Raw genomic sequence first — 26,236 nt, forward strand, 5'->3', positions numbered from 1 at the left:
ACCCTGCCCCATCTAGTTACTGCAACACACCCCACCCTGCCCCCATCTAGTTACTGTAACACACCCCACCCTGCCCCCATCTAGTTACTGTAACACACCCTGCCCCATCTAGTTACTGTAACACACCCTGCCCCCATCTAGTTACTGTAACACACCCTGCCCCCATCTAGTTACTGTAACACACCACCCTGCCCCATCTAGTTACTGTATCACACCCTGCCCCATCTAGTTACTGTAACACACCCTGCCCCCATCTAGTTACTGTAACACACCCTGCCCCCATCTAGTTACTGTATCACACCCTGCCCCATCTAGTTACTGTAACACACCCTGCCCCCATCTAGTTACTGTAACACACCCTGCCCCCATCTAGTTACTGTAACACACCCCACCCTGCCCCATCTAGTTACTGTAACACACCCTGCCCCCATCTAGTTACTGTAACACACCCCACCCTGCCCCATCTAGTTACTGTAACACACCCCACCCTGCCCCATCTAGTTACTGTAACACACCCCACCCTGACCCCATCTAGTTACTGTAACACACCCCACCCTGCCCCATCTAGTTACTGTAACACACCCTGTCCCATCTAGTTACTGTAACACACCCTGCCCCATCTAGTTACTGTAACACACCCCACCCTGCCCCATCTAGTTACTGTAACACACCCCACCCTGCCCCCATCTAGTTACTGTAACACACCCCACCCTGCCCCATCTAGTTACTGTAACACACCCCACCCTGCCCCATCTAGTTACTGTAACACACCCCACCCTGCCCCATCTAGTTACTGTAACACACCCCACCCTGCCCCATCTAGTTACTGTAATACACCCCACCCTGCCCCATCTAGTTACTGTAACACACCCTGCCCCCATCTAGTTACTGTAACACACCCCACCCTGCCCCCATCTAGTTACTGTAACACACCCCACCCTGCCCCATCTAGTTACTGTAACACACCCTGCCCCCATCTAGTTACTGTAACACACCCTGCCCCCATCTAGTTACTGTAACACACCCCACCCTGCCCCATCTAGTCACTGTAACACACCCTGTCCCATCTAGTTACTGTAACACACCCCACCCTGCCCTATCTAGTTACTGTAACACACCCCACCCTGTCCTATCTAGTTTCTGTAACACACCCCACCCTGTCCTATCTAGTTACTGTAACACACCCCACCCTGCCCCCATCTAGTTACTGTAACACACCCCACCCTGCCCCCATCTAGTTACTGTAACACACCCCACCCTGCCCCATCTAGTTACTGTAACACACCCCACCCTGTCCTATCTAGTTACTGTAACACACCCCACCCTGCCCCATCTAGTTACTGTAACACACCCCACCCTGCCCCCATCTAGTTACTGTAACACACCCTTTCCCATCTAGTTACTGTAACACACCCCACCCTGCCCCATCTAGTTACTGTAACACACCCCACCCTGCCCCCATCTAGTTACTGTAACACACCTCACCCTGTCCTATCTAGTTACTGTAACACACCCCACCCTGTTACTGTAACACACCCCACCCTGCCCCCATCTAGTTACTGTAACACACCCCACCCTGCCCCATCTAGTTACTGTAACACACCCTGCCCCCATCTAGTTACTGTAACACACCACACCCTGCCCCATCTAGTTACTGTAACACACCCTGTCCCATCTAGTTACTGTAACACACCCCACCCTGCCCCATCTAGTTACTGTAACACACCCCACCCTGCCCCCATCTAGTTACTGTAACACACCCTGCCCCCATCTAGTTACTGTAACACACCCTGCCCCCATCTAGTTACTGTAACACACCCCACCCTGTCCCATCTAGTTACTGTAACACACCCCACCCTGCCCCATCTAGTTACTGTAACACACCCCACCCTGCCCCATCTAGTTACTGTAACACACCCTGCCCCATCTAGTTACTGTAACACACCCTGCCCCATCTAGTTACTGTAACACACCCCACCCTGCCCCATCTAGTTACTGTAACACAAAGCTAATATTAATGTAACGGCTGTTGGTGGAAGAAGGTGAGGACCAAAGCGCAGCGTCGTACGTGTTCATGTTTGTTTATTGACACTAAACACTAAATACAAAAATAACAAAGGGAATAACCGAAACAGTCCTGAAAGGTGAAAAACACTAAACAGAAAACAACTACCCACCAACACAGGTGGGAACAGGCTACCTAAGTATGGTTCTCAATCAGAGACAACGATAGACAGCTGCCTCTGATTGAGAACCACACACGGCCAAACACATAGAAATATAAAACATAGAACACCAGACATAGAATGCCCCCCCCAACTCACGCCCTGACCAAACCAAAATAGAGACAAAAAAAAGGAACTAAGGTCAGGGCGTGACAGTTAGGTGTAAACAATCTATAATCAATGCCAATATGATAACATTTCACATCACTAGTACTGACTTTTCAATATGGTAGCACCTCTGAATTATTCATTTAAAAAAAAAAACATAAGTTCATTTTATTTCACATCCAGAAAGAAGTTACAGTGTACAGATATGCAAATATAAATACGTGATAAGAAAAAATACGTTAATGGAGACAATAAGCCTTTTAAACACACAGAACACCACCCCAATGGCATCCTATTCCCTACATAATGCATTACTTTTGACCATATCCCTTTAACTGACTTAAATAAATTAAGGTTAAATAAAATTAACAAAAAAATGTATAAACTATACAGAATGTCTTTGTTCTGAAGTTCACCATCCCTTTTACAGAATATCTTTGTTTTGATTACCTGCTGAAGTTTACCATCCTTTTTACGGAATTGTCTTTGTTTGATCGTGTAGCAGTTGACCATCTTTTATACAATGTCTTTGTTTTGATCATGTTGAAGTTTTGCATCCTTTATAGAATGTCTTTGTTTTGATCATGTTGAAGTTTTGCATCCTTTATAGAATGTCTTTGTTTTGATCACCTGTTGTGGTTGACCATCCTTTATATAGAATGTCTTTGTTTTGATCACCTGTTCTAGTTGACCATCCTTAAATGAATGTGAGGCTTCCAGGTTTTATCCATGGCATGGATGTGCTCCTTAGCCTTCAACCTCAGTGCTGCGATGCTGGAACCATGTTCCAGGTCCTTAGCAGAGGGTACTTATCATTGAAGCTGCAGAGGCACTGGTAGAGTGGTGGGGCCACAGACTGCATCCCCTGCATGCCCTGTACCATCCCTTGGTGCACCATGCCATGTCCTGGGGGACTGTCGAGGAAGCTGTGGCTATGGCTATGGCTGTGGGAGTGGGAGTGGCTGGGGTAGGCAGGCTGAAGGTGAGGGCCCTGCCCTGGGCCTGTATATCCGGGGATAGTATGCATTGAGTTGCCGCTGGTCATGGACGAGGCCAGCCAGGGGTCCAGGGGTAATGGGTTGGACGTGAGCCCCACATTGGAGGGAATGGGCGACCGGTTGAAAGACAGCATGGGGGAGTTGTGGAGCTTTGTTGAGTTGGAGTCCATCTTCTCCTGACGTCTCCACTTAGCCCGCCGGTTCTGGAACCACACCTGGACACGGACAGAGAGGATACCGTAGTATTAGTCTACAGTAGTCACTCAGCAGTGCACACTACATCACAATAATGGTAGTAATAATAGTATTTGTAGATTTTGTTGTTGTTGATGTTTTGCTTCAAAGTTTTAAAAAATGGCCTGGACTAAATTATTCAGAATTCAAATGAATTTGGTTAGAGGGTGTGTAATTTAGTTAGAGGCTGTGTAATTCTGTGTAATTTATTTCACCTGTGGTAAGTGCCTACAGGTTAAACATAGTAATTGAACCAGTTTTAAAAAGAGAAAACAGAACATTTTGCTCCACTCCATTTTAAAGTGTACCAATATATTTGACGGCATCTGTATGAGAAAATGTACTAACGAGAGAAGTCTCCACCTCCTAAACAGAATCTCTCAGCCAAAGCATGGGCCAAATGTCCCCTCCCATTCCAACATTTGAAAGATGAGAACACTTGCAGAAACCAAATTTGTCCAAATGATCGGTGACGAAAGAAATGTGTGCTGGTGGTGGTGGTAATAGTAGTAGTAGTGGTGGTGGTGGTGGTGGTAATAGTAGTAGTAGTGGTGGTGGTGGTGGTGGTAATAGTAGTAGTAGTGGTGGTGGTGGTGGTGGTAATAGTAGTAGTAGTGGTGGTGGTAATGGTAGTAGTAGTGGTGGTGGTGGTGGTAATAGTAATAGTAGTGGTGGTGGTAATAGTAGTAGTGGTGGTGGTGGTGGTGGTAATAGTAGTAGTAGTGGTGGTGGTGGTGGTGGTAATAGTAGTAGTGGTGGTGGTGGTGGTGGTAATAGTAGTGGTGGTGGTGGTGGTGGTAGTAATAGTAGTGGTGGTGGTGGTGGTAATAGTAGTAGTAGTAGTAGTAGTAGTGGTGGTGGTGGTAATAGTAGTGGTGGTGGTGGTGGTGGTAGTAATAGTAGTGGTGGTGGTGGTGGTAATAGTAGTAGTAGTAGTGGTGGTGGTAATAGTAGTAGTAGTAGTAGTGGTGGTGGTGGTAATAGTAGTAGTAGTGGTGGTGGTAATAGTAGTAGTAGTAGTGGTGGTGGCAGTAATAGTAGTAGTGGTGGTGGTGGTGGTAATAGTAGTGGTGGTGGTGGTGGTAATAGTAGTAGTAGTGGTGGTGGTGGTGGTAATAGTAGTAGTAGTGGTGGTGGTAATAGTAGTAGTAGTAGTGGTGGTGGTGGTGGTAATAGTAGTGGTGGTGGTGGTGGTAATAGTAGTAGTAGTGGTGGTGGTGGTGGTAATAGTAGTAGTAGTAGTAGTAGTGGTGGTGGTAATAGTAGTAGTAGTAGAAGTGGTGGTAATAGTAGTAGTAGTGGTGGTGGTGGTGGTAATAGTAGTAGTAGTAGTAGTGGTGGTGGTAATAGTAGTAGTAGTGGTGGTGGTGGTGGTAATAGTAGTAGTAGTAGTGGTGGTGGTGGTGGTAATAGTAGTAGTAGTAGTGGTGGTGGTGGTGGTGGTAGTAATAGTAGTAGTAGTGGTGGTGGTGGTGGTGGTAATAATAGTAGTACTGGTGGTGGTGGTGGTGGTGGTAGTAATAGTAGTAGTAGTGGTGGTGGTGGTGGTAATAGTAGTGGTGGTGGTGGTGGTGGTAGTAATAGTAGTAGTAGTGGTAGTAATAGTAGTAGTAGTGGTGGTGGTGGTGGTGGTAATAATAGTAGTACTGGTGGTGGTGGTGGTGGTGGTAATAGTAGTAGTAGTAGTGGTGGTGGTGGTGGTAATAGTAGTGGTGGTGGTGGTGGTGGTAGTAATAGTAGTAGTAGTGGTGGTGGTGGTGGTGGTAATAATAGTAGTACTGGTGGTGGTGGTGGTGGTGGTGGTAGTAATAGTAGTAGTAGTGGTGGTGGTGGTGGTGGTGGTGGTAATAGTAGTAGTACTGGTGGTGGTGGTGGTGGTGGTAGTAATAGTAGTAGTAGTGGTGGTGGTGGTGGTGGTGGTGGTAATAGTAGTAGTAGTGATGGTGGTAATAGTAGTAGTAGTGGTGGTGGTGGTGGTAATAGTAGTAGTAGTGGTGGTGGTGGTAATAGTAGTAGTAGTGGTGGTGGTGGTGGTGGTGCTGGTAATAGTAGTAGTAGTAGTGGTGGTAATAGTAGTGGTGGTGGTGGTGGTAATAGTAGTAGTAGTAGTGGTGGTAATAGTAGTGGTGGTGGTGGTGGTGGTCGACCTCCCGGGTTGCGCAGTGGTCTAGGGCACTGCATCGCAGTGCTAGCTGCGCCACCAGAGTCTCTGGGTTCGCGCCCAGGCTCTGTCGCAGCCGGCCGCAACCGGGAGGTCCGTGGGGCGACGCACAATTGGCATAGCGTCGTCCGGGTTAGGGAGGGTTTGGCCGGTAGGGATATCCTTGTCTCAGTATGTAAAATGTAATATGTAAATAAAAATGTAAAAATGTAATAAAATGTATGCACTCTACTGTAAGTCGCTCTGGATAAGAGCGTCTGCTAAATGACTAAAACGTAAATGTAAATGTAATAGTAGTAGTAGTGGTGGTGGTAATAGTAGTGGTGGTGGTGGTGGTGGTGGTGGTGGTGGTAATAGTAGTAGTGGTGGTGGTAGTAATAGTAGTAGTGGTGGTGGTGGTGGTGGTGGTGATAATAGTAGTAGTAGTAGTGGTAGTGGTGGTGGTGATAATAGTAGTAGTAGTAGTGGTGGTGGTGGTGGTAATAGTAGTAGTAGTGGTGGTGGTGGTGGTGGTGGTGGTGGTAATAGTAGTGGTGGTGGTGGTAGTAATAGTAGTAGTAGTGGTGGTGGTGGTGGTAGTGGTGGTGGTAATAGTAGTGGTGGTGGTGGTAGTAATAGTACTAGTAGTGGTGGTGGTGGTGGTGGTGATAATAAAAGTAGTAGTAGTGGTGGTGGTGGTGGTAATAGTAGTAGTGGTGGTGGTGGTGGTAATAGTAGTGGTGGTGGTGGTAATAGTAGTAGTAGTAGTGTTGGTGGTAATAGTAGTAGTAGTAGTGTTGGTGGTAATAGTAGTAGTAGTGGTGGTGGTGGTAATAGTAGTAGTAGTAGTGGTGGTGGTGGTGGTGGTGGTGGTAATAGTAGTTGTAGTGGTGGTGGTAATAGTAGTAGTAGTGGTGATGGTGGTGGTAATAGTAGTAGTAGTGGTGGTGGTGGTGGTGGTAATAGTAGTAGTAGTAGTAGTAGTGGTGGTGGTGGTGGTGGTGGCGGTGGTAATAGTAGTGGTGGTGGTGGTGGTGGTAGTAATAGTAGTAGTAGTAGTGGTGGTGGTAATAGTAGTAGTAGTAGTAGTAGTGGTGGTGGTGGTGGTGGTGGCGGTGGTAATAGTAGTGGTGGTGGTGGTGGTGGAAATAGTAGTAGTAGTAGTAGTGGTGGTGGTAATAGTAGTAGTAGTAGAAGTGGTGGTAATAGTAGTAGTAGTGGTGGTGGTGGTGGTAATAGTAGTAGTAGTAGTGGTGGTGGTGGTGGTAATAGTAGTAGTGGTGGTGGTGGTGGTAATAGTAGTAGTAGTAGTGGTGGTGGTGGTGGTAATAGTAGTGGTGGTGGTGGTGGTGGTGGTAATAGTAGTAGTAGTGGTGGTGGTAATAGTAGTAGTAGTGGTGGTGGTGGTGGTAATAGTAGTAGTAGTGGTGGTGGTGGTAATAGTAGTAGTAGTGGTGGTGGTGGTGGTGCTGGTAATAGTAGTAGTAGTAGTGGTGGTAATAGTAGTGGTGGTGGTGGTGGTGGTAATAGTAGTAGTAGTAGTGGTGGTAATAGTAGTGGTGGTGGTGGTGGTGGTCGACCTCCCGGGTTGCGCAGTGGTCTAGGGCACTGCATCGCAGTGCTAGCTGCGCCACCAGAGTCTCTGGGTTCGCGCCCAGGCTGGGCTGGGTTCGCGCCCAGGCTCTGTCGCAGCCGGCCGCAACCGGGAGGTCCGTGGAGCGACGCACAATTGGCATAGCGTCGTCCGGGTTAGGGAGGGTTTGGCCGGTAGGGATATCCTTGTCTCAGTATGTAAAAAAAATACAAAAAAATAAAAAATGTAATAAAATGTATGCACTCTACTGTAAGTCGCTCTGGATAAAAGCGTCTGCTAAATGACTAAAAATGTAAATGTAAATGTAATAGTAGTAGTAGTGGTGGTGGTGGTAATAGTAATAGTAGTGGTGGTGGTGGTGGTAATAGTAATAGTAGTGGTGGTGGTGGTGGTAATAGTAGTAGTAGTAGTGGTGGTGGTGGTGGTGGTAATAGTAGTAGTAGTGGTGGTGGTGGTGGTAATAGTAGTAGTAGTGGTGGTGGTAATAGTAATAGTAGTGGTGGTGGTGGTGGTAATAGTAATAGTAGTAGTAGTAGTGGTGGTGGTGGTGGTAATAGTAGTAGTAGTGGTGGTGGTGGTGGTAATAGTAGTAGTAGTGGTGGTGGTGGTGGTAATAGTAATAGTAGTGGTGGTGGTGGTGGTAATAGTAGTAGTGGTGTTGGTGGTAATAGTAGTAGTAGTGGTGGTGGTGGTAATAGTAGTGGTGGTGGTGGTAATAGTAGTGGTGGTGGTGGTGGTAATAGTAGTAGTAGTGGTGGTAATAGTAGTAGTAGTGGTGGTGGTGGTGGTAATAGTAGAAGTGGTGCTGGTAATAGTAGTAGTACTGGTGGTGGTGGTGGTGGTGGTGGTAATAGTAGTAGTAGTAGTAGTGGTAGTGGTGGTGGTGGTGGTGGTGGTGGTGGTGGTGGCGGTGGTAATAGTAGTAGTAGTGGTGGTGGTAATAGTAGTAGTAGTGGTGGTGGTGGTGGTAATAGTAGTAGTAGTGGTGGTGGTGGTAATAGTAGTAGTAGTAGTGGTGGTGGTGGTGGTGGTAATAGTAGTAGTGGTGGTGGTGGTAATAGTAGTAGTAGTGGTGGTGGTGGTGGTAATAGTAGTAGTAGTAGTAGTGGTGGTGGTGGTAATAGTAGTAGTAGTGGTGGTGGTGGTGGTAATAGTAATAGTAGTGGTGGTGGTGGTGGTAATAGTAGTAGTAGTGGTGGTGGTGGTGGTAATAGTAATAGTAGTGGTGGTGGTGGTGGTAATAGTAGTAGTAGTAGTGGTGGTGGTGGTAATAGTAATAGTAGTGGTGGTGGTGGTGGTAATAGTAGTAGTAGTGGTGGTGGTGGTGGTAATAGTAATAGTAGTGGTGGTGGTGGTGGTAATAGTAGTAGTAGTAGTAGTGGTGGTGGTGGTAATAGTAGTAGTAGTGGTGGTGGTGGTGGTAATAGTAATAGTAGTGGTGGTGGTGGTGGTAATAGTAGTAGTAGTGGTGGTGGTGGTGGTAATAGTAGTAGTAGTGGTGGTGGTGGTGGTAATAGTAGTAGTACTGGTGGTGGTGGTGGTAATAGTAGTAGTAGTAGTAGTAGTGGTGGTGGTGGTGGTGGTGGTGGCGGTGGTAATAGTAGTGGTGGTGGTGGTGGTGGTAGTAATAGTAGCAGTAGTGGTGGTGGTGGTGGTGGTGGTAATAGTAGTGCTGGTGGTGGTGGTGGTAGTAATAGTAGCAGTAGTGGTGGTGGTGGTGGTGGTGGAAATAGTAGTAGTAGTAGTAGTAGGTGTGGTGGTGGTGGTAATAGTAGTGCTGGTGGTGGTGGTGGTGGTGGTGGTAATAGTAGTAGTAGTGGTGGTGGTGGTAATAGTAGTAGTAGTGGTGGTGATAATAGTAGTAGTAGTAGTGGTGGTGGTAATAGTAGTAGTGGTGGTGGTGGTGGTAATAGTAGTAGTAGTGGTGGTGGTGGTGGTGGTAATAGTAGTAGTAGTAGTAGTAGTGGTGGTGGTGGTGGCGGTGGTAATAGTAGTGGTGGTGGTGGTGGTGGTAATAATAGTAGCAGTAGTGGTGGTGGTAATATTAGTGCTGGTGGTGGTGGTGGTGGTGGTAATAGTAGTAGTAGTGGTGGTGGTGGTAATAGTAGTAGTAGTGGTGGTGGTGGTAATAGTAGTAGTAGTGGTGGTGATAATAGTAGTAGTAGTGGTGGTGGTAATAGTAGTAGTGGTGGTGGTGGTGGTAATTCTCCCGGGTGGCGCAGTGGTCTAGGGCACTGCATCACAGTGCTAGCTGCGCCACCAGAGTCTCTGGGTTCGCGCCCAGGCTGGGCTGGGTTCGCGCCCATGCTCTGTCGCAGCCGGCCGCAACCGGGAGGTCCGTGGGGCGACGCACAATTGGCATAGCGTCGTCCGGGTTAGGGAGGGTTTGGCCGGTAGGGATATCCTTGTCTCAGTATGTAAAAAAAAAATATAATAATAAAAAATGTAATAAAATGTATGCACTCTACTGTAAGTCGCTCTGGATAAAAGCGTCTGCTAAATGACTAAAAATGTAAATGTAAATGTAATAGTAGTAGTAGTGGTGGTGGTGGTAATAGTAATAGTAGTGGTGGTGGTGGTGGTAATAGTAGTAGTAGTGGTGGTGGTGGTGGTAATAGTAATAGTAGTGGTGGTGGTGGTGGTAATAGTAGTAGTAGTAGTGGTGGTGGTGGTAATATTAGTAGTAGTGGTGGTGGTGGTAATAGTAGTGGTGGTGGTGGTTGTAATAGTAGTGGTGGTGGTAATAGTAGTAGTAGTGGTGGTGGTGGTGGTAATAGTAGTAGTAGTGGTGGTGGTGGTGGTAATAGTAGTAGTAGTGGTGGTGGTGGTGGTAATAGTAGAAGTGGTGCTGGTAATAGTAGTAGTAGTGGTGGTGGTGGTGGTAATAGTAGTAGTAGTGGTGGTGGTGGTGGTAATAGTAGTAGTAGTGGTGGTGGTGGTGGTGGTAATAGTAGTAGTAGTGGTAGTGGTAATAGTAGTAGTAGTAATAGTGGTGGTGGTGGTGGTAATAGTAGTAGTAGTAGTGGTGGTGGTAATAGTAGTAGTAGTAGTAGTGGTGGTGGTGGTATTAGTAGTAGTGGTGGTGGTAATAGTAGTAGTAGTGATGGTGGTGGTGGTGGGAATAGTAGCAGTAGTGGTGGTGGTGGTGGTAATAGTAGTAGTAGTGGTGGTGGTAATAATAGTAGTAGTGGTGGTGGTGGTAATAGTAGTAGTAGTGGTGGTGGTAATAGTAGTAGTGGTGGTGGTAATAGTAGTAGTGGTGGTGGTGGTGGTGGTAATAGTAGTAGTAGTGGTGGTGGTGGTAATAGTAGTAGTAGTGGTGGTGGTAATAGTAGCAGTAGTAGTGGTGGTGGTGGTGGTAATAATAGTAGTAGTGATGGTGGTGGTGGTAACAGTAGTAGTAGTGGTGGTGGTAATAGTAGTAGTGGTGGTGGTAATAGTAGTAGTGGTGGTGGTGGTGGTGGTGGTGGTAATAGTAGTAGTAGTGGTGGTGGTGGTAATAGTAGTAGTAGTGGTGGTGGTAATAGTAGTAGTGGTGGTGGTGGTGGTGGTGGTAATAGTGGTAGGAGTGGTGGTGGTAATAGTAGTAGTGGTGGTGGTGGTGGTGGTGGTAATAGTAGTAGGAGTGGTGGTGGTAATAGTAGTAGTGGTGGTGGTGGTGGTGGTGGTGGTAATAGTAGTAGTAGTAGTGGTAGTAATAGTAGTAGTAGTGGTGGTGGTGGTGGTGATAATAGTAGTAGTAGTGGTGGTGGTGGTGGTGATAATAGTAGTAGTGGTGGTTGTGGTGGTAATAGTAGTAGTATTGGTGGTGGTGGTGGTGGTGGTAATAATAGTAGTAGTGGTGGTGGTGGTGTAATAGTAGTAGTAGTGGTGGTGGTGGTGGTGGTAATAATAGTAGTAGTGGTGGTGGTGGTGGTAATAGTAGTAGTAGTGGTGGTTGTGGTGGTAATAGTAGTAGTATTAGTAGTGGTGGTGATAATAGTAGTAGTAGTGGTGGTGGTGATAATAGTAGTAGTAGTGGTAGTCGTGGTGGTAATAGTAGTAGTAGTGGTGGTGGTGGTGGTGGTAATAGTAGTAGTAGTGGTGGTGGTGGTGGTGGTAATAGTAGTAGTAGTGGTGGTGGTAATAGTAGTAGTGGTGGTGGTGGTGGTGGTAATAATAGTAGTAGTGGTGGTGGTGGTAATAGTAGTAGTAGTAGTAGTGGTGGTGATAATAGTAGTAGTAGTAGTAGTGGTGGTGGTGGTAATAGTAGTAGTAGTGGTGGTGGTGGTGGTAATAGTAGTAGTAGTGGTGGTGGTGGTGGTGGTAATAGTAGTAGTAGTAGTGGTGGTGGTGGTAATAGTAGTGGTAGTAGTGGAGGTGGTAATAGTAGTAGTAGTAGTGGAGGTGGTAATAGTAGTAGTAGTGGTGGTGGCAGTAATAGTAGTAGTAGTAGTAGTGGTGGTGGTAATAGTAGTAGTAGTGGTGGTGGTGGTGGTAATAGTAGTAGTAGTGGTAGTGGTAATAGTAGTAGTAGTAGTTGTGGTAATAGTAGTGGTGGTGGTGGTGATAATAGTAGTAGTAGTAGTTGTGGTGGCAGTAATAGTAGTAGTAGTAGTAGTGGTGGTAATAGTAGTAGTGGTAGTGGTGGTAATAGTAGTAGTAGTAGTAGTGGTTGTAATAGTAGTAGTAGTAGTAGTGGTGGTAATAGTAGTAGTAGTAGTAGCAGTGGTGGTGGCGGTAATAGCAGTAGTAGTAGTGGTGGTAATAGTAGTAGTGGTGGTGGTGGTGGTAATAGTAGTAGTGGTGGTAATAGTAGTAGTGGTGGTGGTGGTGGTAATAGTAGTAGTAGTGGTGGTGGTGGTGGTAATAGTAGTAGTAGTGGTGGTGGTGGTGGTGGTAATAGTAGTAGTAGTAGTGGTGGTGGTGGTAATAGTAGTGGTAGTAGTGGAGGTGGTAATAGTAGTAGTAGTAGTGGAGGTGGTAATAGTAGTAGTAGTGGTGGTGGCAGTAATAGTAGTAGTAGTAGTAGTGGTGGTGGTAATAGTAGTAGTAGTGGTGGTGGTGGTGGTAATAGTAGTAGTAGTGGTAGTGGTAATAGTAGTAGTAGTAGTTGTGGTAATAGTAGTGGTGGTGGTGGTGATAATAGTAGTAGTAGTAGTTGTGGTGGCAGTAATAGTAGTAGTAGTAGTAGTGGTGGTAATAGTAGTAGTGGTAGTGGTGGTAATAGTAGTAGTAGTAGTAGTGGTTGTAATAGTAGTAGTAGTAGTAGTGGTGGTAATAGTAGTAGTAGTAGTAGCAGTGGTGGTGGCGGTAATAGCAGTAGTAGTAGTGGTGGTAATAGTAGTAGTGGTGGTGGTGGTGGTAATAGTAGTAGTGGTGGTAATAGTAGTAGTGGTGGTGGTGGTGGTAATAGTAGTAGTGGTGGTAATAGTAGTAGTGGTGGTGGTGATAATAGTAGTAGTAGTAGTGGTGGTGATAATAGTAGTAGTAGTAGTGGTGGTGATAATAGAAGTAGTGGTGGTGGTGGTGGTGGTGGTAATAGTAGTAGTAGTAGTGGTGGTGGTCATGGTGGTGGTGGTGGTGATAGTAGTAGTGGTAGTAATAGTAGTAGTAGTAGTGGTAGTAGTAATAGTAGTAATAGTAGTAGTAGTAGTGGTAGTAGTAATAGTAGTAGTTGTGGTGGTGGTGGTAATAGTAGTAGTAGTAGTGGTGGTAATAGTAGTATTAGTGGTGGTGGTAATAATAGTAGTAGTAGTAGTGGTGGTGATAATAGTAGTATTAGTGGTGGTGGTAATAATAGTAGTAGTAGTAGTGGTGGTGATAATAGTAGTAGTAGTAGTGGTGGTGATAATAGTAGTAGTAGTAGTGGTGGTGATAATAGTAGTAGTAGTAGTGGTGGTGATAATAGTAGTAGTAGCGGTAATAGTAGTAGTAGTAGTGGTGGTGGTGGTGGTGGTGGTGGTGGCAGTAATAGTAGTAGTAGTAGTGGTGGTGGTAATAGTAGTAGGGGTGATGGTGGTGGTGGTAATATTAATAGTAGTGGTAGTGGTGGTGGTAATAGTAGTAGTAGCGGTAATAGTAGTAGTGGTGGTGGTGATAATAGTAGTAGTAGTAGTAGTGGTGGTGGTAATAGTAGTAGTAGTGGTGGTGATAATAGTAGTAGTGGTGGTGGTAATAGTAGTAGTAGTAGTAGTGGTGGTGGTGGTGGTGATAGTAGTAGTGGTGGTGGCAGTAATAGTAGTAGTAGTAGTGGTGGTGGTAATAGTAGTGGTGGTGGTGGTGGTGGTAATAGTAGTAGTAGTGGTAGTGGTAATAGTAGTAGTAGTAGTGGTGGTGGCAGTAATAGTAGTAGTAGTAGTAGTGGTGGTAATAGTAGTAGTAGTGGTGGTGGTGGTAATAGTAGTAGTAGTAGTAGTGGTGGTAATAGTAGTAGTGGTGGTGGTGATAATAGTAGTAGTAGTAGTGGTGGTGGCAGTAATAGTAGTAGTAGTAGTAGTAGTGGTGGTAATAGTAGTAGTGGTAGTGGTGGTAATAGTAGTAGTAGTAGTGGTGGTGGTGGTAATAGTAGTGGTAGTAGTGGAGGTGGTAATAGTAGTAGTAGTAGTGGAGGTGGTAATAGTAGTAGTAGTGGTGGTGGCAGTAATAGTAGTAGTAGTAGTAGTGGTGGTGGTAATAGTAGTAGTAGTGGTGGTGGTGGTGGTAATAGTAGTAGTAGTGGTAGTGGTAATAGTAGTAGTAGTAGTTGTGGTAATAGTAGTGGTGGTGGTGGTGATAATAGTAGTAGTAGTAGTTGTGGTGGCAGTAATAGTAGTAGTAGTAGTAGTGGTGGTAATAGTAGTAGTGGTAGTGGTGGTAATAGTAGTAGTAGTAGTAGTGGTTGTAATAGTAGTAGTAGTAGTAGTGGTGGTAATAGTAGTAGTAGTAGTAGCAGTGGTGGTGGCGGTAATAGCAGTAGTAGTAGTGGTGGTAATAGTAGTAGTGGTGGTGGTGGTGGTAATAGTAGTAGTGGTGGTAATAGTAGTAGTGGTGGTGGTGGTGGTAATAGTAGTAGTGGTGGTAATAGTAGTAGTGGTGGTGGTGATAATAGTAGTAGTAGTAGTGGTGGTGATAATAGTAGTAGTAGTAGTGGTGGTGATAATAGAAGTAGTGGTGGTGGTGGTGGTGGTGGTAATAGTAGTAGTAGTAGTGGTGGTGGTGGTGGTGGTAATAGTAGTAGTAGTAGTGGTGGTGGTCATGGTGGTGGTGGTGGTGATAGTAGTAGTGGTAGTAATAGTAGTAGTAGTAGTGGTAGTAGTAATAGTAGTAATAGTAGTAGTAGTAGTGGTAGTAGTAATAGTAGTAGTTGTGGTGGTGGTAATAGTAGTAGTAGTAGTGGTGGTAATAGTAGTATTAGTGGTGGTGGTAATAATAGTAGTAGTAGTAGTGGTGGTGATAATAGTAGTATTAGTGGTGGTGGTAATAATAGTAGTAGTAGTAGTGGTGGTGATAATAGTAGTAGTAGTAGTGGTGGTGATAATAGTAGTAGTAGTAGTGGTGGTGATAATAGTAGTAGTAGTAGTGGTGGTGATAATAGTAGTAGTAGCGGTAATAGTAGTAGTAGTAGTGGTGGTGGTGGTGGTGGTGGTGGTGGCAGTAATAGTAGTAGTAGTAGTGGTGGTGGTAATAGTAGTAGGGGTGATGGTGGTGGTGGTAATATTAATAGTAGTGGTAGTGGTGGTGGTAATAGTAGTAGTAGCGGTAATAGTAGTAGTGGTGGTGGTGATAATAGTAGTAGTAGTAGTAGTGGTGGTGGTAATAGTAGTAGTAGTGGTGGTGATAATAGTAGTAGTGGTGGTGGTAATAGTAGTAGTAGTAGTAGTGGTGGTGGTGGTGGTGATAGTAGTAGTGGTGGTGGCAGTAATAGTAGTAGTAGTAGTGGTGGTGGTAATAGTAGTGGTGGTGGTGGTGGTGGTAATAGTAGTAGTAGTGGTAGTGGTAATAGTAGTAGTAGTAGTGGTGGTGGCAGTAATAGTAGTAGTAGTAGTAGTGGTGGTAATAGTAGTAGTAGTGGTGGTGGTGGTAATAGTAGTAGTAGTAGTAGTGGTGGTAATAGTAGTAGTGGTGGTGGTGATAATAGTAGTAGTAGTAGTGGTGGTGGCAGTAATAGTAGTAGTAGTAGTAGTAGTGGTGGTAATAGTAGTAGTGGTAGTGGTGGTAATAGTAGTAGTAGTAGTAGTGGTGGTAATAGTAGTAGTAGTAGTAGTGGTGGTGGTGGTGGTAATAGCAGTAGTAGTAGTGGTGGTAATAGTAGTAGTGGTGGTGGTGGTGGTGGTAATAGTAGTAGTAGTAGTGGTGGTGGTGGTGGTGGTGATAGTAGTAGTGGTAGTAGTAGTAGTAGTGGTAGTAGTAATAGTAGTAATAGTAGTAGTTGTGGTGGTGGTAATAGTAGTAGTAGTAGTGGTGGTAATAGTAGTAGTAGTGGTGGTGGTAATAGTAGTAGTAGTGGTGGTAATAGTAGTAGTAGTGGTGGTGGTAATAGTAGTAGTAGTGGTGGTAATAGTAGTAGTTGTGGTGGTGGTAATAGTAGTAGTAGTGGTGGTGGTAATAGTAGTAGTAGTAGTAGTGGTGGTGGTGGTAATAGTAGTAATAGTAGTAGTGTTGGTGGTGGTGGTAATAGTAGTAGTTGTGGTGGTGATAATAGTAGTAGTAGTAGTGGTGGTGGTAATAGTAGTAGTAGTAGTGCTGGTGGTAATAGTAGTAGTTGTGGTGGTGATAATAGTAGTAGTAGTAGTGGTGGTGATAATAGTAGTAGTAGTAGTGGTGGTGATAATAGTAGTAGTAGTAGTGGTGGTGATAATAGTAGTAGTAGTGGTGATAATAGTAGTAGTAGTGGTGGTGATAATAGTAGTAGTAGTGGTGGTGGTAATAGTAGTAGTAGTAGTGGTGGTGATAATAGTAGTAGTAGTAGTGGTGGTGATAATAGTAGTAGTAGTAGTAGTAGTAGTGGTGATAATAGTAGTAGTAGTGGTGGTGATAATAGTAGTAGTAGTAGTGGTGATAATAGTAGTAGTGGTGATGGTAATATTAGTAGTAGTGGTAGTGGTGGTGGTAATAGTAGTAGTAGCGGTAATAGTAGTAGTGGTGGTGGTGATAATAGTAGTAGTAGTAGTAGTAGTGGTGCTGGCAGTAATAGTAGTAGTAGTAGTAGTGGTGGTAATAGTAGTAGTGGTAGTCGTGGTAATAGTAGTAGTAGTGGTGGTGGTGGTGGTGGTGGTGGTAATAGCAGTAGTAGTAGTGGTGGTGGCAGTAATAGTAGTAGTAGTAGTAGTGGTGGTAATAGTAGTAGTGGCGGTGGTAATAGTATTAGTAGTGGTGGTGGTGGTAATAGTAGTAGTAGTGGTAGTAACAGTAGTAGTAGTAGTAGTGGTGGTGGTGGTAATAGTAGTAGTAGTAGTGGTGGTAATAGTAGTAGTAGTGGTGGTGGTAATAGTAGTAGTAGTAGTGGTGGTGGTAATAGTAGTAGTAGTGGTGGTGGTGGTGGTAATAGTAGAAGTGGTGCTGGTAATAGTAGTAGTACTGGTGGTGGTGGTGGTAATAGTAGTAGTAGTAGTAGTGGTAGTGGTGGTGGTGGTGGTGGTGGTGGTGGCGGTGGTAATAGTAGTAGTAGTGGTGGTGGTAATAGTAGTAGTAGTGGTGGTGGTGGTGGTAATAGTAGTAGTAGTGGTGGTGGTGGTAATAGTAGTAGTAGTAGTGGTGGTGGTGGTGGTGGTAATAGTAGTAGTGGTGGTGGTGGTAATAGTAGTAGTAGTGGTGGTGGTGGTGGTAATAGTAGTAGTAGTAGTAGTGGTGGTGGTGGTAATAGTAGTAGTAGTGGTGGTGGTGGTGGTAATAGTAATAGTAGTGGTGGTGGTGGTGGTAATAGTAGTAGTAGTGGTGGTGGTGGTGGTAATAGTAATAGTAGTGGTGGTGGTGGTGGTAATAGTAGTAGTAGTAGTGGTGGTGGTGGTAATAGTAATAGTAGTGGCGGTGGTGGTGGTAATAGTAGTAGTAGTGGTGGTGGTGGTGGTAATAGTAATAGTAGTGGTGGTGGTGGTGGTAATAGTAGTAGTAGTAGTAGTGGTGGTGGTGGTAATAGTAGTAGTAGTGGTGGTGGTGGTGGTAATAGTAATAGTAGTGGTGGTGGTGGTGGTAATAGTAGTAGTAGTGGTGGTGGTGGTGGTAATAGTAGTAGTAGTGGTGGTGGTGGTGGTAGTAGTAGTAGTACTGGTGGTGGTGGTGGTAATAGTAGTAGTAGTAGTAGTAGTGGTGGTGGTGGTGGTGGTGGTGGCGGTGGTAATAGTAGTGGTGGTGGTGGTGGTGGTAGTAATAGTAGCAGTAGTGGTGGTGGTGGTGGTGGTGGTAATAGTAGTGCTGGTGGTGGTGGTGGTAGTAATAGTAGCAGTAGTGGTGGTGGTGGTGGTGGTGGAAATAGTAGTAGTAGTAGTAGTAGGTGTGGTGGTGGTGGTAATAGTAGTGCTGGTGGTGGTGGTGGTGGTAATAGTAGTAGTAGTGGTGGTGGTGGTAATAGTAGTAGTAGTGGTGGTGATAATAGTAGTAGTAGCGGTAATAGTAGTAGTGGTGGTGGTGATAATAGTAGTAGTAGTAGTAGTAGTGGTGCTGGCAGTAATAGTAGTAGTAGTAGTAGTGGTGGTAATAGTAGTAGTGGTAGTCGTGGTAATAGTAGTAGTAGTGGTGGTGGTGGTGGTGGTGGTGGTAATAGCAGTAGTAGTAGTGGTGGTGGCAGTAATAGTAGTAGTAGTAGTAGTGGTGGTAATAGTAGTAGTGGCGGTGGTAATAGTATTAGTAGTGGTGGTGGTGGTAATAGTAGTAGTAGTGGTAGTAACAGTAGTAGTAGTAGTAGTGGTGGTGGTGGTAATAGTAGTAGTAGTAGTGGTGGTAATAGTAGTAGTAGTGGTGGTGGTAATAGTAGTAGTAGTAGTGGTGGTGGTAATAGTAGTAGTAGTGGTGGTGGTGGTGGTAATAGTAGAAGTGGTGCTGGTAATAGTAGTAGTACTGGTGGTGGTGGTGGTAATAGTAGTAGTAGTAGTAGTGGTAGTGGTGGTGGTGGTGGTGGTGGTGGTGGCGGTGGTAATAGTAGTAGTAGTGGTGGTGGTAATAGTAGTAGTAGTGGTGGTGGTGGTGGTAATAGTAGTAGTAGTGGTGGTGGTGGTAATAGTAGTAGTAGTAGTGGTGGTGGTGGTGGTGGTAATAGTAGTAGTGGTGGTGGTGGTAATAGTAGTAGTAGTGGTGGTGGTGGTGGTAATAGTAGTAGTAGTAGTAGTGGTGGTGGTGGTAATAGTAGTAGTAGTGGTGGTGGTGGTGGTAATAGTAATAGTAGTGGTGGTGGTGGTGGTAATAGTAGTAGTAGTGGTGGTGGTGGTGGTAATAGTAATAGTAGTGGTGGTGGTGGTGGTAATAGTAGTAGTAGTAGTGGTGGTGGTGGTAATAGTAATAGTAGTGGCGGTGGTGGTGGTAATAGTAGTAGTAGTGGTGGTGGTGGTGGTAATAGTAATAGTAGTGGTGGTGGTGGTGGTAATAGTAGTAGTAGTAGTAGTGGTGGTGGTGGTAATAGTAGTAGTAGTGGTGGTGGTGGTGGTGGTAATAGTAATAGTAGTGGTGGTGGTGGTGGTAATAGTAGTAGTAGTGGTGGTGGTGGTGGTAATAGTAGTAGTAGTGGTGGTGGTGGTGGTAATAGTAGTAGTACTGGTGGTGGTGGTGGTAATAGTAGTAGTAGTAGTAGTAGTGGTGGTGGTGGTGGTGGTGGTGGCGGTGGTAATAGTAGTGGTGGTGGTGGTGGTGGTAGTAATAGTAGCAGTAGTGGTGGTGGTGGTGGTGGTGGTAATAGTAGTGCTGGTGGTGGTGGTGGTAGTAATAGTAGCAGTAGTGGTGGTGGTGGTGGTGGTGGAAATAGTAGTAGTAGTAGTAGTAGGTGTGGTGGTGGTGGTAATAGTAGTGCTGGTGGTGGTGGTGGTGGTAATAGTAGTAGTAGTGGTGGTGGTGGTAATAGTAGTAGTAGTGGTGGTGATAATAGTAGTAGTAGTAGTGGTGGTGGTAATAGTAGTAGTGGTGGTGGTGGTGGTAATAGTAGTAGTAGTGGTGGTGGTGGTGGTGGTAATAGTAGTAGTAGTAGTAGTAGTGGTGGTGGTGGTGGCGGTGGTAATAGTAGTGGTGGTGGTGGTGGTGGTAGTAATAGTAGCAGTAGTGGTGGTGGTAATATTAGTGCTGGTGGTGGTGGTGGTGGTGGTAATAGTAGTAGTAGTGGTGGTGGTGGTAATAGTAGTAGTAGTGGTGGTGGTGGTAATAGTAGTAGTAGTGGTGGTGATAATAGTAGTAGTAGTGGTGGTGGTAATAGTAGTAGTGGTGGTGGTGGTGGTAATTCTCCCGGGTGGCGCAGTGGTCTAGGGCACTGCATCACAGTGCTAGCTGCGCCACCAGAGTCTCTGGGTTCGCGCCCAGGCTGGGCTGGGTTCGCGCCCATGCTCTGTCGCAGCCGGCCGCAACCGGGAGGTCCGTGGGGCGACGCACAATTGGCATAGCGTCGTCCGGGTTAGGGAGGGTTTGGCCGGTAGGGATATCCTTGTCTCAGTATGTAAAAAAAAAATATAATAATAAAAAATGTAATAAAATGTATGCACTCTACTGTAAGTCGCTCTGGATAAAAGCGTCTGCTAAATGACTAAAAATGTAAATGTAAATGTAATAGTAGTAGTAGTGGTGGTGGTGGTAATAGTAATAGTAGTGGTGGTGGTGGTGGTAATAGTAGTAGTAGTGGTGGTGGTGGTGGTAATAGTAATAGTAGTGGTGGTGGTGGTGGTAATAGTAGTAGTAGTAGTGGTGGTGGTGGTAATATTAGTAGTAGTGGTGGTGGTGGTAATAGTAGTGGTGGTGGTGGTTGTAATAGTAGTGGTGGTGGTAATAGTAGTAGTAGTGGTGGTGGTGGTGGTAATAGTAGTAGTAGTGGTGGTGGTGGTGGTAATAGTAGTAGTAGTGGTGGTGGTGGTGGTAATAGTAGAAGTGGTGCTGGTAATAGTAGTAGTAGTGGTGGTGGTGGTGGTAATAGTAGTAGTAGTGGTGGTGGTGGTGGTAATAGTAGTAGTAGTGGTGGTGGTGGTGGTGGTAATAGTAGTAGTAGTGGTAGTGGTAATAGTAGTAGTAGTAATAGTGGTGGTGGTGGTGGTAATAGTAGTAGTAGTAGTGGTGGTGGTAATAGTAGTAGTAGTAGTAGTGGTGGTGGTGGTATTAGTAGTAGTGGTGGTGGTAATAGTAGTAGTAGTGATGGTGGTGGTGGTGGGAATAGTAGCAGTAGTGGTGGTGGTGGTGGTAATAGTAGTAGTAGTGGTGGTGGTAATAATAGTAGTAGTGGTGGTGGTGGTAATAGTAGTAGTAGTGGTGGTGGTAATAGTAGTAGTGGTGGTGGTAATAGTAGTAGTGGTGGTGGTGGTGGTGGTAATAGTAGTAGTAGTGGTGGTGGTGGTAATAGTAGTAGTAGTGGTGGTGGTAATAGTAGCAGTAGTAGTGGTGGTGGTGGTGGTAATAATAGTAGTAGTGATGGTGGTGGTGGTAACAGTAGTAGTAGTGGTGGTGGTAATAGTAGTAGTGGTGGTGGTAATAGTAGTAGTGGTGGTGGTGGTGGTGGTGGTGGTAATAGTAGTAGTAGTGGTGGTGGTGGTAATAGTAGTAGTAGTGGTGGTGGTAATAGTAGTAGTGGTGGTGGTGGTGGTAATAGTGGTAGGAGTGGTGGTGGTAATAGTAGTAGTGGTGGTGGTGGTGGTGGTGGTAATAGTAGTAGGAGTGGTGGTGGTAATAGTAGTAGTGGTGGTGGTGGTGGTGGTGGTGGTAATAGTAGTAGTAGTAGTGGTAGTAATAGTAGTAGTAGTGGTGGTGGTGGTGGTGATAATAGTAGTAGTAGTGGTGGTGGTGGTGGTGATAATAGTAGTAGTAGTGGTGGTCGTGGTGGTAATAGTAGTAGTAGTGGTGGTGGTGGTGGTGGTGGTAATAATAGTAGTAGTGGTGGTGGTGGTGTAATAGTAGTAGTAGTGGTGGTGGTGGTGGTGGTAATAATAGTAGTAGTGGTGGTGGTGGTGGTAATAGTAGTAGTAGTGGTGGTTGTGGTGGTAATAGTAGTAGTATTAGTAGTGGTGGTGATAATAGTAGTAGTAGTGGTGGTGGTGATAATAGTAGTAGTAGTGGTAGTCGTGGTGGTAATAGTAGTAGTAGTGGTGGTGGTGGTGGTGGTAATAGTAGTAGTAGTGGTGGTGGTGGTGGTGGTAATAGTAGTAGTAGTGGTGGTGGTAATAGTAGTAGTGGTGGTGGTGGTGGTGGTAATAATAGTAGTAGTGGTGGTGGTGGTAATAGTAGTAGTAGTAGTAGTGGTGGTGATAATAGTAGTAGTAGTAGTAGTGGTGGTGGTGGTAATAGTAGTAGTAGTGGTGGTGGTGGTGGTAATAGTAGTAGTAGTGGTGGTGGTGGTGGTGGTAATAGTAGTAGTAGTAGTGGTGGTGGTGGTAATAGTAGTGGTAGTAGTGGAGGTGGTAATAGTAGTAGTAGTAGTGGAGGTGGTAATAGTAGTAGTAGTGGTGGTGGCAGTAATAGTAGTAGTAGTAGTGGTGGTGGTAATAGTAGTAGTAGTGGTGGTGGTGGTGGTAATAGTAGTAGTAGTGGTAGTGGTAATAGTAGTAGTAGTAGTTGTGGTAATAGTAGTGGTGGTGGTGGTGATAATAGTAGTAGTAGTAGTTGTGGTGGCAGTAATAGTAGTAGTAGTAGTAGTGGTGGTAATAGTAGTAGTGGTAGTGGTGGTAATAGTAGTAGTAGTAGTAGTGGTTGTAATAGTAGTAGTAGTAGTAGTGGTGGTAATAGTAGTAGTAGTAGTAGCAGTGGTGGTGGCGGTAATAGCAGTAGTAGTAGTGGTGGTAATAGTAGTAGTGGTGGTGGTGGTGGTAATAGTAGTAGTGGTGGTAATAGTAGTAGTGGTGGTGGTGGTGGTAATAGTAGTAGTGGTGGTAATAGTAGTAGTGGTGGTGGTGATAATAGTAGTAGTAGTAGTGGTGGTGATAATAGTAGTAGTAGTAGTGGTGGTGATAATAGTAGTAGTGGTGGTGGTGGTGGTGGTGGTAATAGTAGTAGTAGTAGTGGTGGTGGTGGTGGTGGTAATAGTAGTAGTAGTAGTGGTGGTGGTCATGGTGGTGGTGGTGGTGATAGTAGTAGTGGTAGTAATAGTAGTAGTAGTAGTGGTAGTAGTAATAGTAGTAATAGTAGTAGTAGTAGTGGTAGTAGTAATAGTAGTAGTTGTGGTGGTGGTAATAGTAGTAGTAGTAGTGGTGGTAATAGTAGTATTAGTGGTGGTGGTAATAATAGTAGTAGTAGTAGTGGTGGTGATAATAGTAGTATTAGTGGTGGTGGTAATAATAGTAGTAGTAGTAGTGGTGGTGATAATAGTAGTAGTAGTAGTGGTGGTGATAATAGTAGTAGTAGTAGTGGTGGTGATAATAGTAGTAGTAGTAGTGGTGGTGATAATAGTAGTAGTAGCGGTAATAGTAGTAGTAGTAGTGGTGGTGGTGGTGGTGGTGGTGGCAGTAATAGTAGTAGTAGTAGTGGTGGTGGTAATAGTAGTAGGGGTGATGGTGGTGGTGGTAATATTAATAGTAGTGGTAGTGGTGGTGGTAATAGTAGTAGTAGCGGTAATAGTAGTAGTGGTGGTGGTGATAATAGTAGTAGTAGTAGTAGTGGTGGTGGTAATAGTAGTAGTAGTGGTGGTGATAATAGTAGTAGTGGTGGTGGTAATAGTAGTAGTAGTAGTAGTGGTGGTGGTGGTGGTGATAGTAGTAGTGGTGGTGGCAGTAATAGTAGTAGTAGTAGTGGTGGTGGTAATAGTAGTGGTGGTGGTGGTGGTGGTAATAGTAGTAGTAGTGGTAGTGGTAATAGTAGTAGTAGTAGTGGTGGTGGCAGTAATAGTAGTAGTAGTAGTAGTGGTGGTAATAGTAGTAGTGGTGGTGGTGATAATAGTAGTAGTAGTAGTGGTGGTGGCAGTAATAGTAGTAGTAGTAGTAGTAGTGGTGGTAATAGTAGTAGTGGTAGTGGTGGTAATAGTAGTAGTAGTAGTAGTGGTGGTAATAGTAGTAGTAGTAGTAGTGGTGGTGGTGGTGGTAATAGCAGTAGTAGTAGTGGTGGTAATAGTAGTAGTGGTGGTGGTGGTGGTGGTAATAGTAGTAGTAGTAGTGGTGGTGGTGGTGGTGGTGATAGTAGTAGTGGTAGTAGTAGTAGTAGTGGTAGTAGTAATAGTAGTAATAGTAGTAGTTGTGGTGGTGGTAATAGTAGTAGTAGTAGTGGTGGTAATAGTAGTAGTAGTGGTGGTGGTAATAGTAGTAGTAGTGGTGGTAATAGTAGTAGTAGTGGTGGTGGTAATAGTAGTAGTAGTGGTGGTAATAGTAGTAGTTGTGGTGGTGGTAATAGTAGTAGTAGTGGTGGTGGTAATAGTAGTAGTAGTAGTAGTGGTGGTGGTGGTAATAGTAGTAATAGTAGTAGTGTTGGTGGTGGTGGTAATAGTAGTAGTTGTGGTGGTGATAATAGTAGTAGTAGTAGTGGTGGTGGTAATAGTAGTAGTAGTAGTGCTGGTGGTAATAGTAGTAGTTGTGGTGGTGATAATAGTAGTAGTAGTAGTGGTGGTGATAATAGTAGTAGTAGTAGTGGTGGTGATAATAGTAGTAGTAGTAGTGGTGGTGATAATAGTAGTAGTAGTAGTGGTGGTGATAATAGTAGTAGTAGTGGTGATAATAGTAGTAGTAGTGGTGGTGATAATAGTAGTAGTAGTGGTGGTGGTAATAGTAGTAGTAGTAGTGGTGGTGATAATAGTAGTAGTAGTAGTGGTGGTGATAATAGTAGTAGTAGTAGTAGTAGTAGTGGTGATAATAGTAGTAGTAGTGGTGGTGATAATAGTAGTAGTAGTAGTGGTGATAATAGTAGTAGTGGTGATGGTAATATTAGTAGTAGTGGTAGTGGTGGTGGTAATAGTAGTAGTAGCGGTAATAGTAGTAGTGGTGGTGGTGATAATAGTAGTAGTAGTAGTAGTAGTGGTGCTGGCAGTAATAGTAGTAGTAGTAGTAGTGGTGGTAATAGTAGTAGTGGTAGTGGTGGTAATAGTAGTAGTAGTGGTGGTGGTGGTGGTGGTGGTGGTAATAGCAGTAGTAGTAGTGGTGGTGGCAGTAATAGTAGTAGTAGTAGTAGTGGTGGTAATAGTAGTAGTGGCGGTGGTAATAGTATTAGTAGTGGTGGTGGTGGTAATAGTAGTAGTAGTGGTAGTAACAGTAGTAGTAGTAGTAGTGGTGGTGGTGGTAATAGTAGTAGTAGTAGTGGTGGTAATAGTAGTAGTAGTGGTGGTGGTAATAGTAGTAGTAGTAGTGGTGGTGGTCATGGTGGTGGTGGTGGTGATAGTAGTAGTGGTAGTAATAGTAGTAGTAGTAGTGGTAGTAGTAATAGGAGTAATAGTAGTAGTTGTGGTGGTGGTAATAGTAGTAGTAGTAGTAGTGGTGGTGATAATAGTAGTAGTAGTAGTAGTGGTGGTGGTGGTAATAGTAGTAGTAGTGGTGGTGGTAATAGTAGTAGTAGTGGTGGTGGTGGTGGTGGTAATAGTAGTAGTAGTAGTGGTGGTGGTGGTAATAGTAGTAGTAGTAGTAGTGGTGGTGATATTAGTAGTAGTAGTAGTAGTGGTGGTGGTGGTAATAGTAGTAGTAGTGGTGGTGGTGGTGGTAATAGTAGTAGTAGTGGTGGTGGTGGTGGTGGTAATAGTAGTAGTAGTAGTGGTGGTGGTGGTAATAGTAGTGGTAGTAGTGGAGGTGGTAATAGTAGTAGTAGTAGTGGAGGTGGTAATAGTAGTAGTAGTGGTGGTGGCAGTAATAGTAGTAGTAGTAGTGGTGGTGGTAATAGTAGTAGTAGTGGTGGTGGTGGTGGTAATAGTAGTAGTAGTGGTAGTGGTAATAGTAGTAGTAGTAGTTGTGGTAATAGTAGTGGTGGTGGTGGTGATAATAGTAGTAGTAGTAGTTGTGGTGGCAGTAATAGTAGTAGTAGTAGTAGTGGTGGTAATAGTAGTAGTGGTAGTGGTGGTAATAGTAGTAGTAGTAGTAGTGGTTGTAATAGTAGTAGTAGTAGTAGTGGTGGTAATAGTAGTAGTAGTAGTAGCAGTGGTGGTGGCGGTAATAGCAGTAGTAGTAGTGGTGGTAATAGTAGTAGTGGTGGTGGTGGTGGTAATAGTAGTAGTGGTGGTAATAGTAGTAGTGGTGGTGGTGGTGGTAATAGTAGTAGTGGTGGTAATAGTAGTAGTGGTGGTGGTGATAATAGTAGTAGTAGTAGTGGTGGTGATAATAGTAGTAGTAGTAGTGGTGGTGATAATAGTAGTAGTGGTGGTGGTGGTGGTGGTGGTAATAGTAGTAGTAGTAGTGGTGGTGGTGGTGGTGGTAATAGTAGTAGTAGTAGTGGTGGTGGTCATGGTGGTGGTGGTGGTGATAGTAGTAGTGGTAGTAATAGTAGTAGTAGTAGTGGTAGTAGTAATAGTAGTAATAGTAGTAGTAGTAGTGGTAGTAGTAATAGTAGTAGTTGTGGTGGTGGTAATAGTAGTAGTAGTAGTGGTGGTAATAGTAGTATTAGTGGTGGTGGTAATAATAGTAGTAGTAGTAGTGGTGGTGATAATAGTAGTATTAGTGGTGGTGGTAATAATAGTAGTAGTAGTAGTGGTGGTGATAATAGTAGTAGTAGTAGTGGTGGTGATAATAGTAGTAGTAGTAGTGGTGGTGATAATAGTAGTAGTAGTAGTGGTGGTGATAATAGTAGTAGTAGCGGTAATAGTAGTAGTAGTAGTGGTGGTGGTGGTGGTGGTGGTGGCAGTAATAGTAGTAGTAGTAGTGGTGGTGGTAATAGTAGTAGGGGTGATGGTGGTGGTGGTAATATT

General features: G+C 44.5%; 1 protein-coding gene across 1 annotated transcript in view; it reads right to left on the bottom strand.

Annotated features, from left to right (window-relative positions):
- Positions 1-2,065: 2,065 nt before the first annotated feature.
- Positions 2,066-26,236, bottom strand: part of LOC139571551 (retinal homeobox protein Rx2-like) — a 32,749-nt gene continuing 8,578 nt past the window's right edge. Inside the window, exon 3 of the mRNA XM_071394536.1 lies at positions 2,066-3,546. Coding sequence (XP_071250637.1) covers positions 3,094-3,546 — 453 coding nt within the window. The 3' untranslated portion in view covers positions 2,066-3,093. The remainder of the gene's footprint in view (positions 3,547-26,236) is intronic.

The sequence above is a fragment of the Salvelinus alpinus genome, chromosome 3 (genome assembly GCF_045679555.1).
Source record: "Salvelinus alpinus chromosome 3, SLU_Salpinus.1, whole genome shotgun sequence".
NCBI lineage: Eukaryota > Metazoa > Chordata > Actinopteri > Salmoniformes > Salmonidae > Salvelinus > Salvelinus alpinus.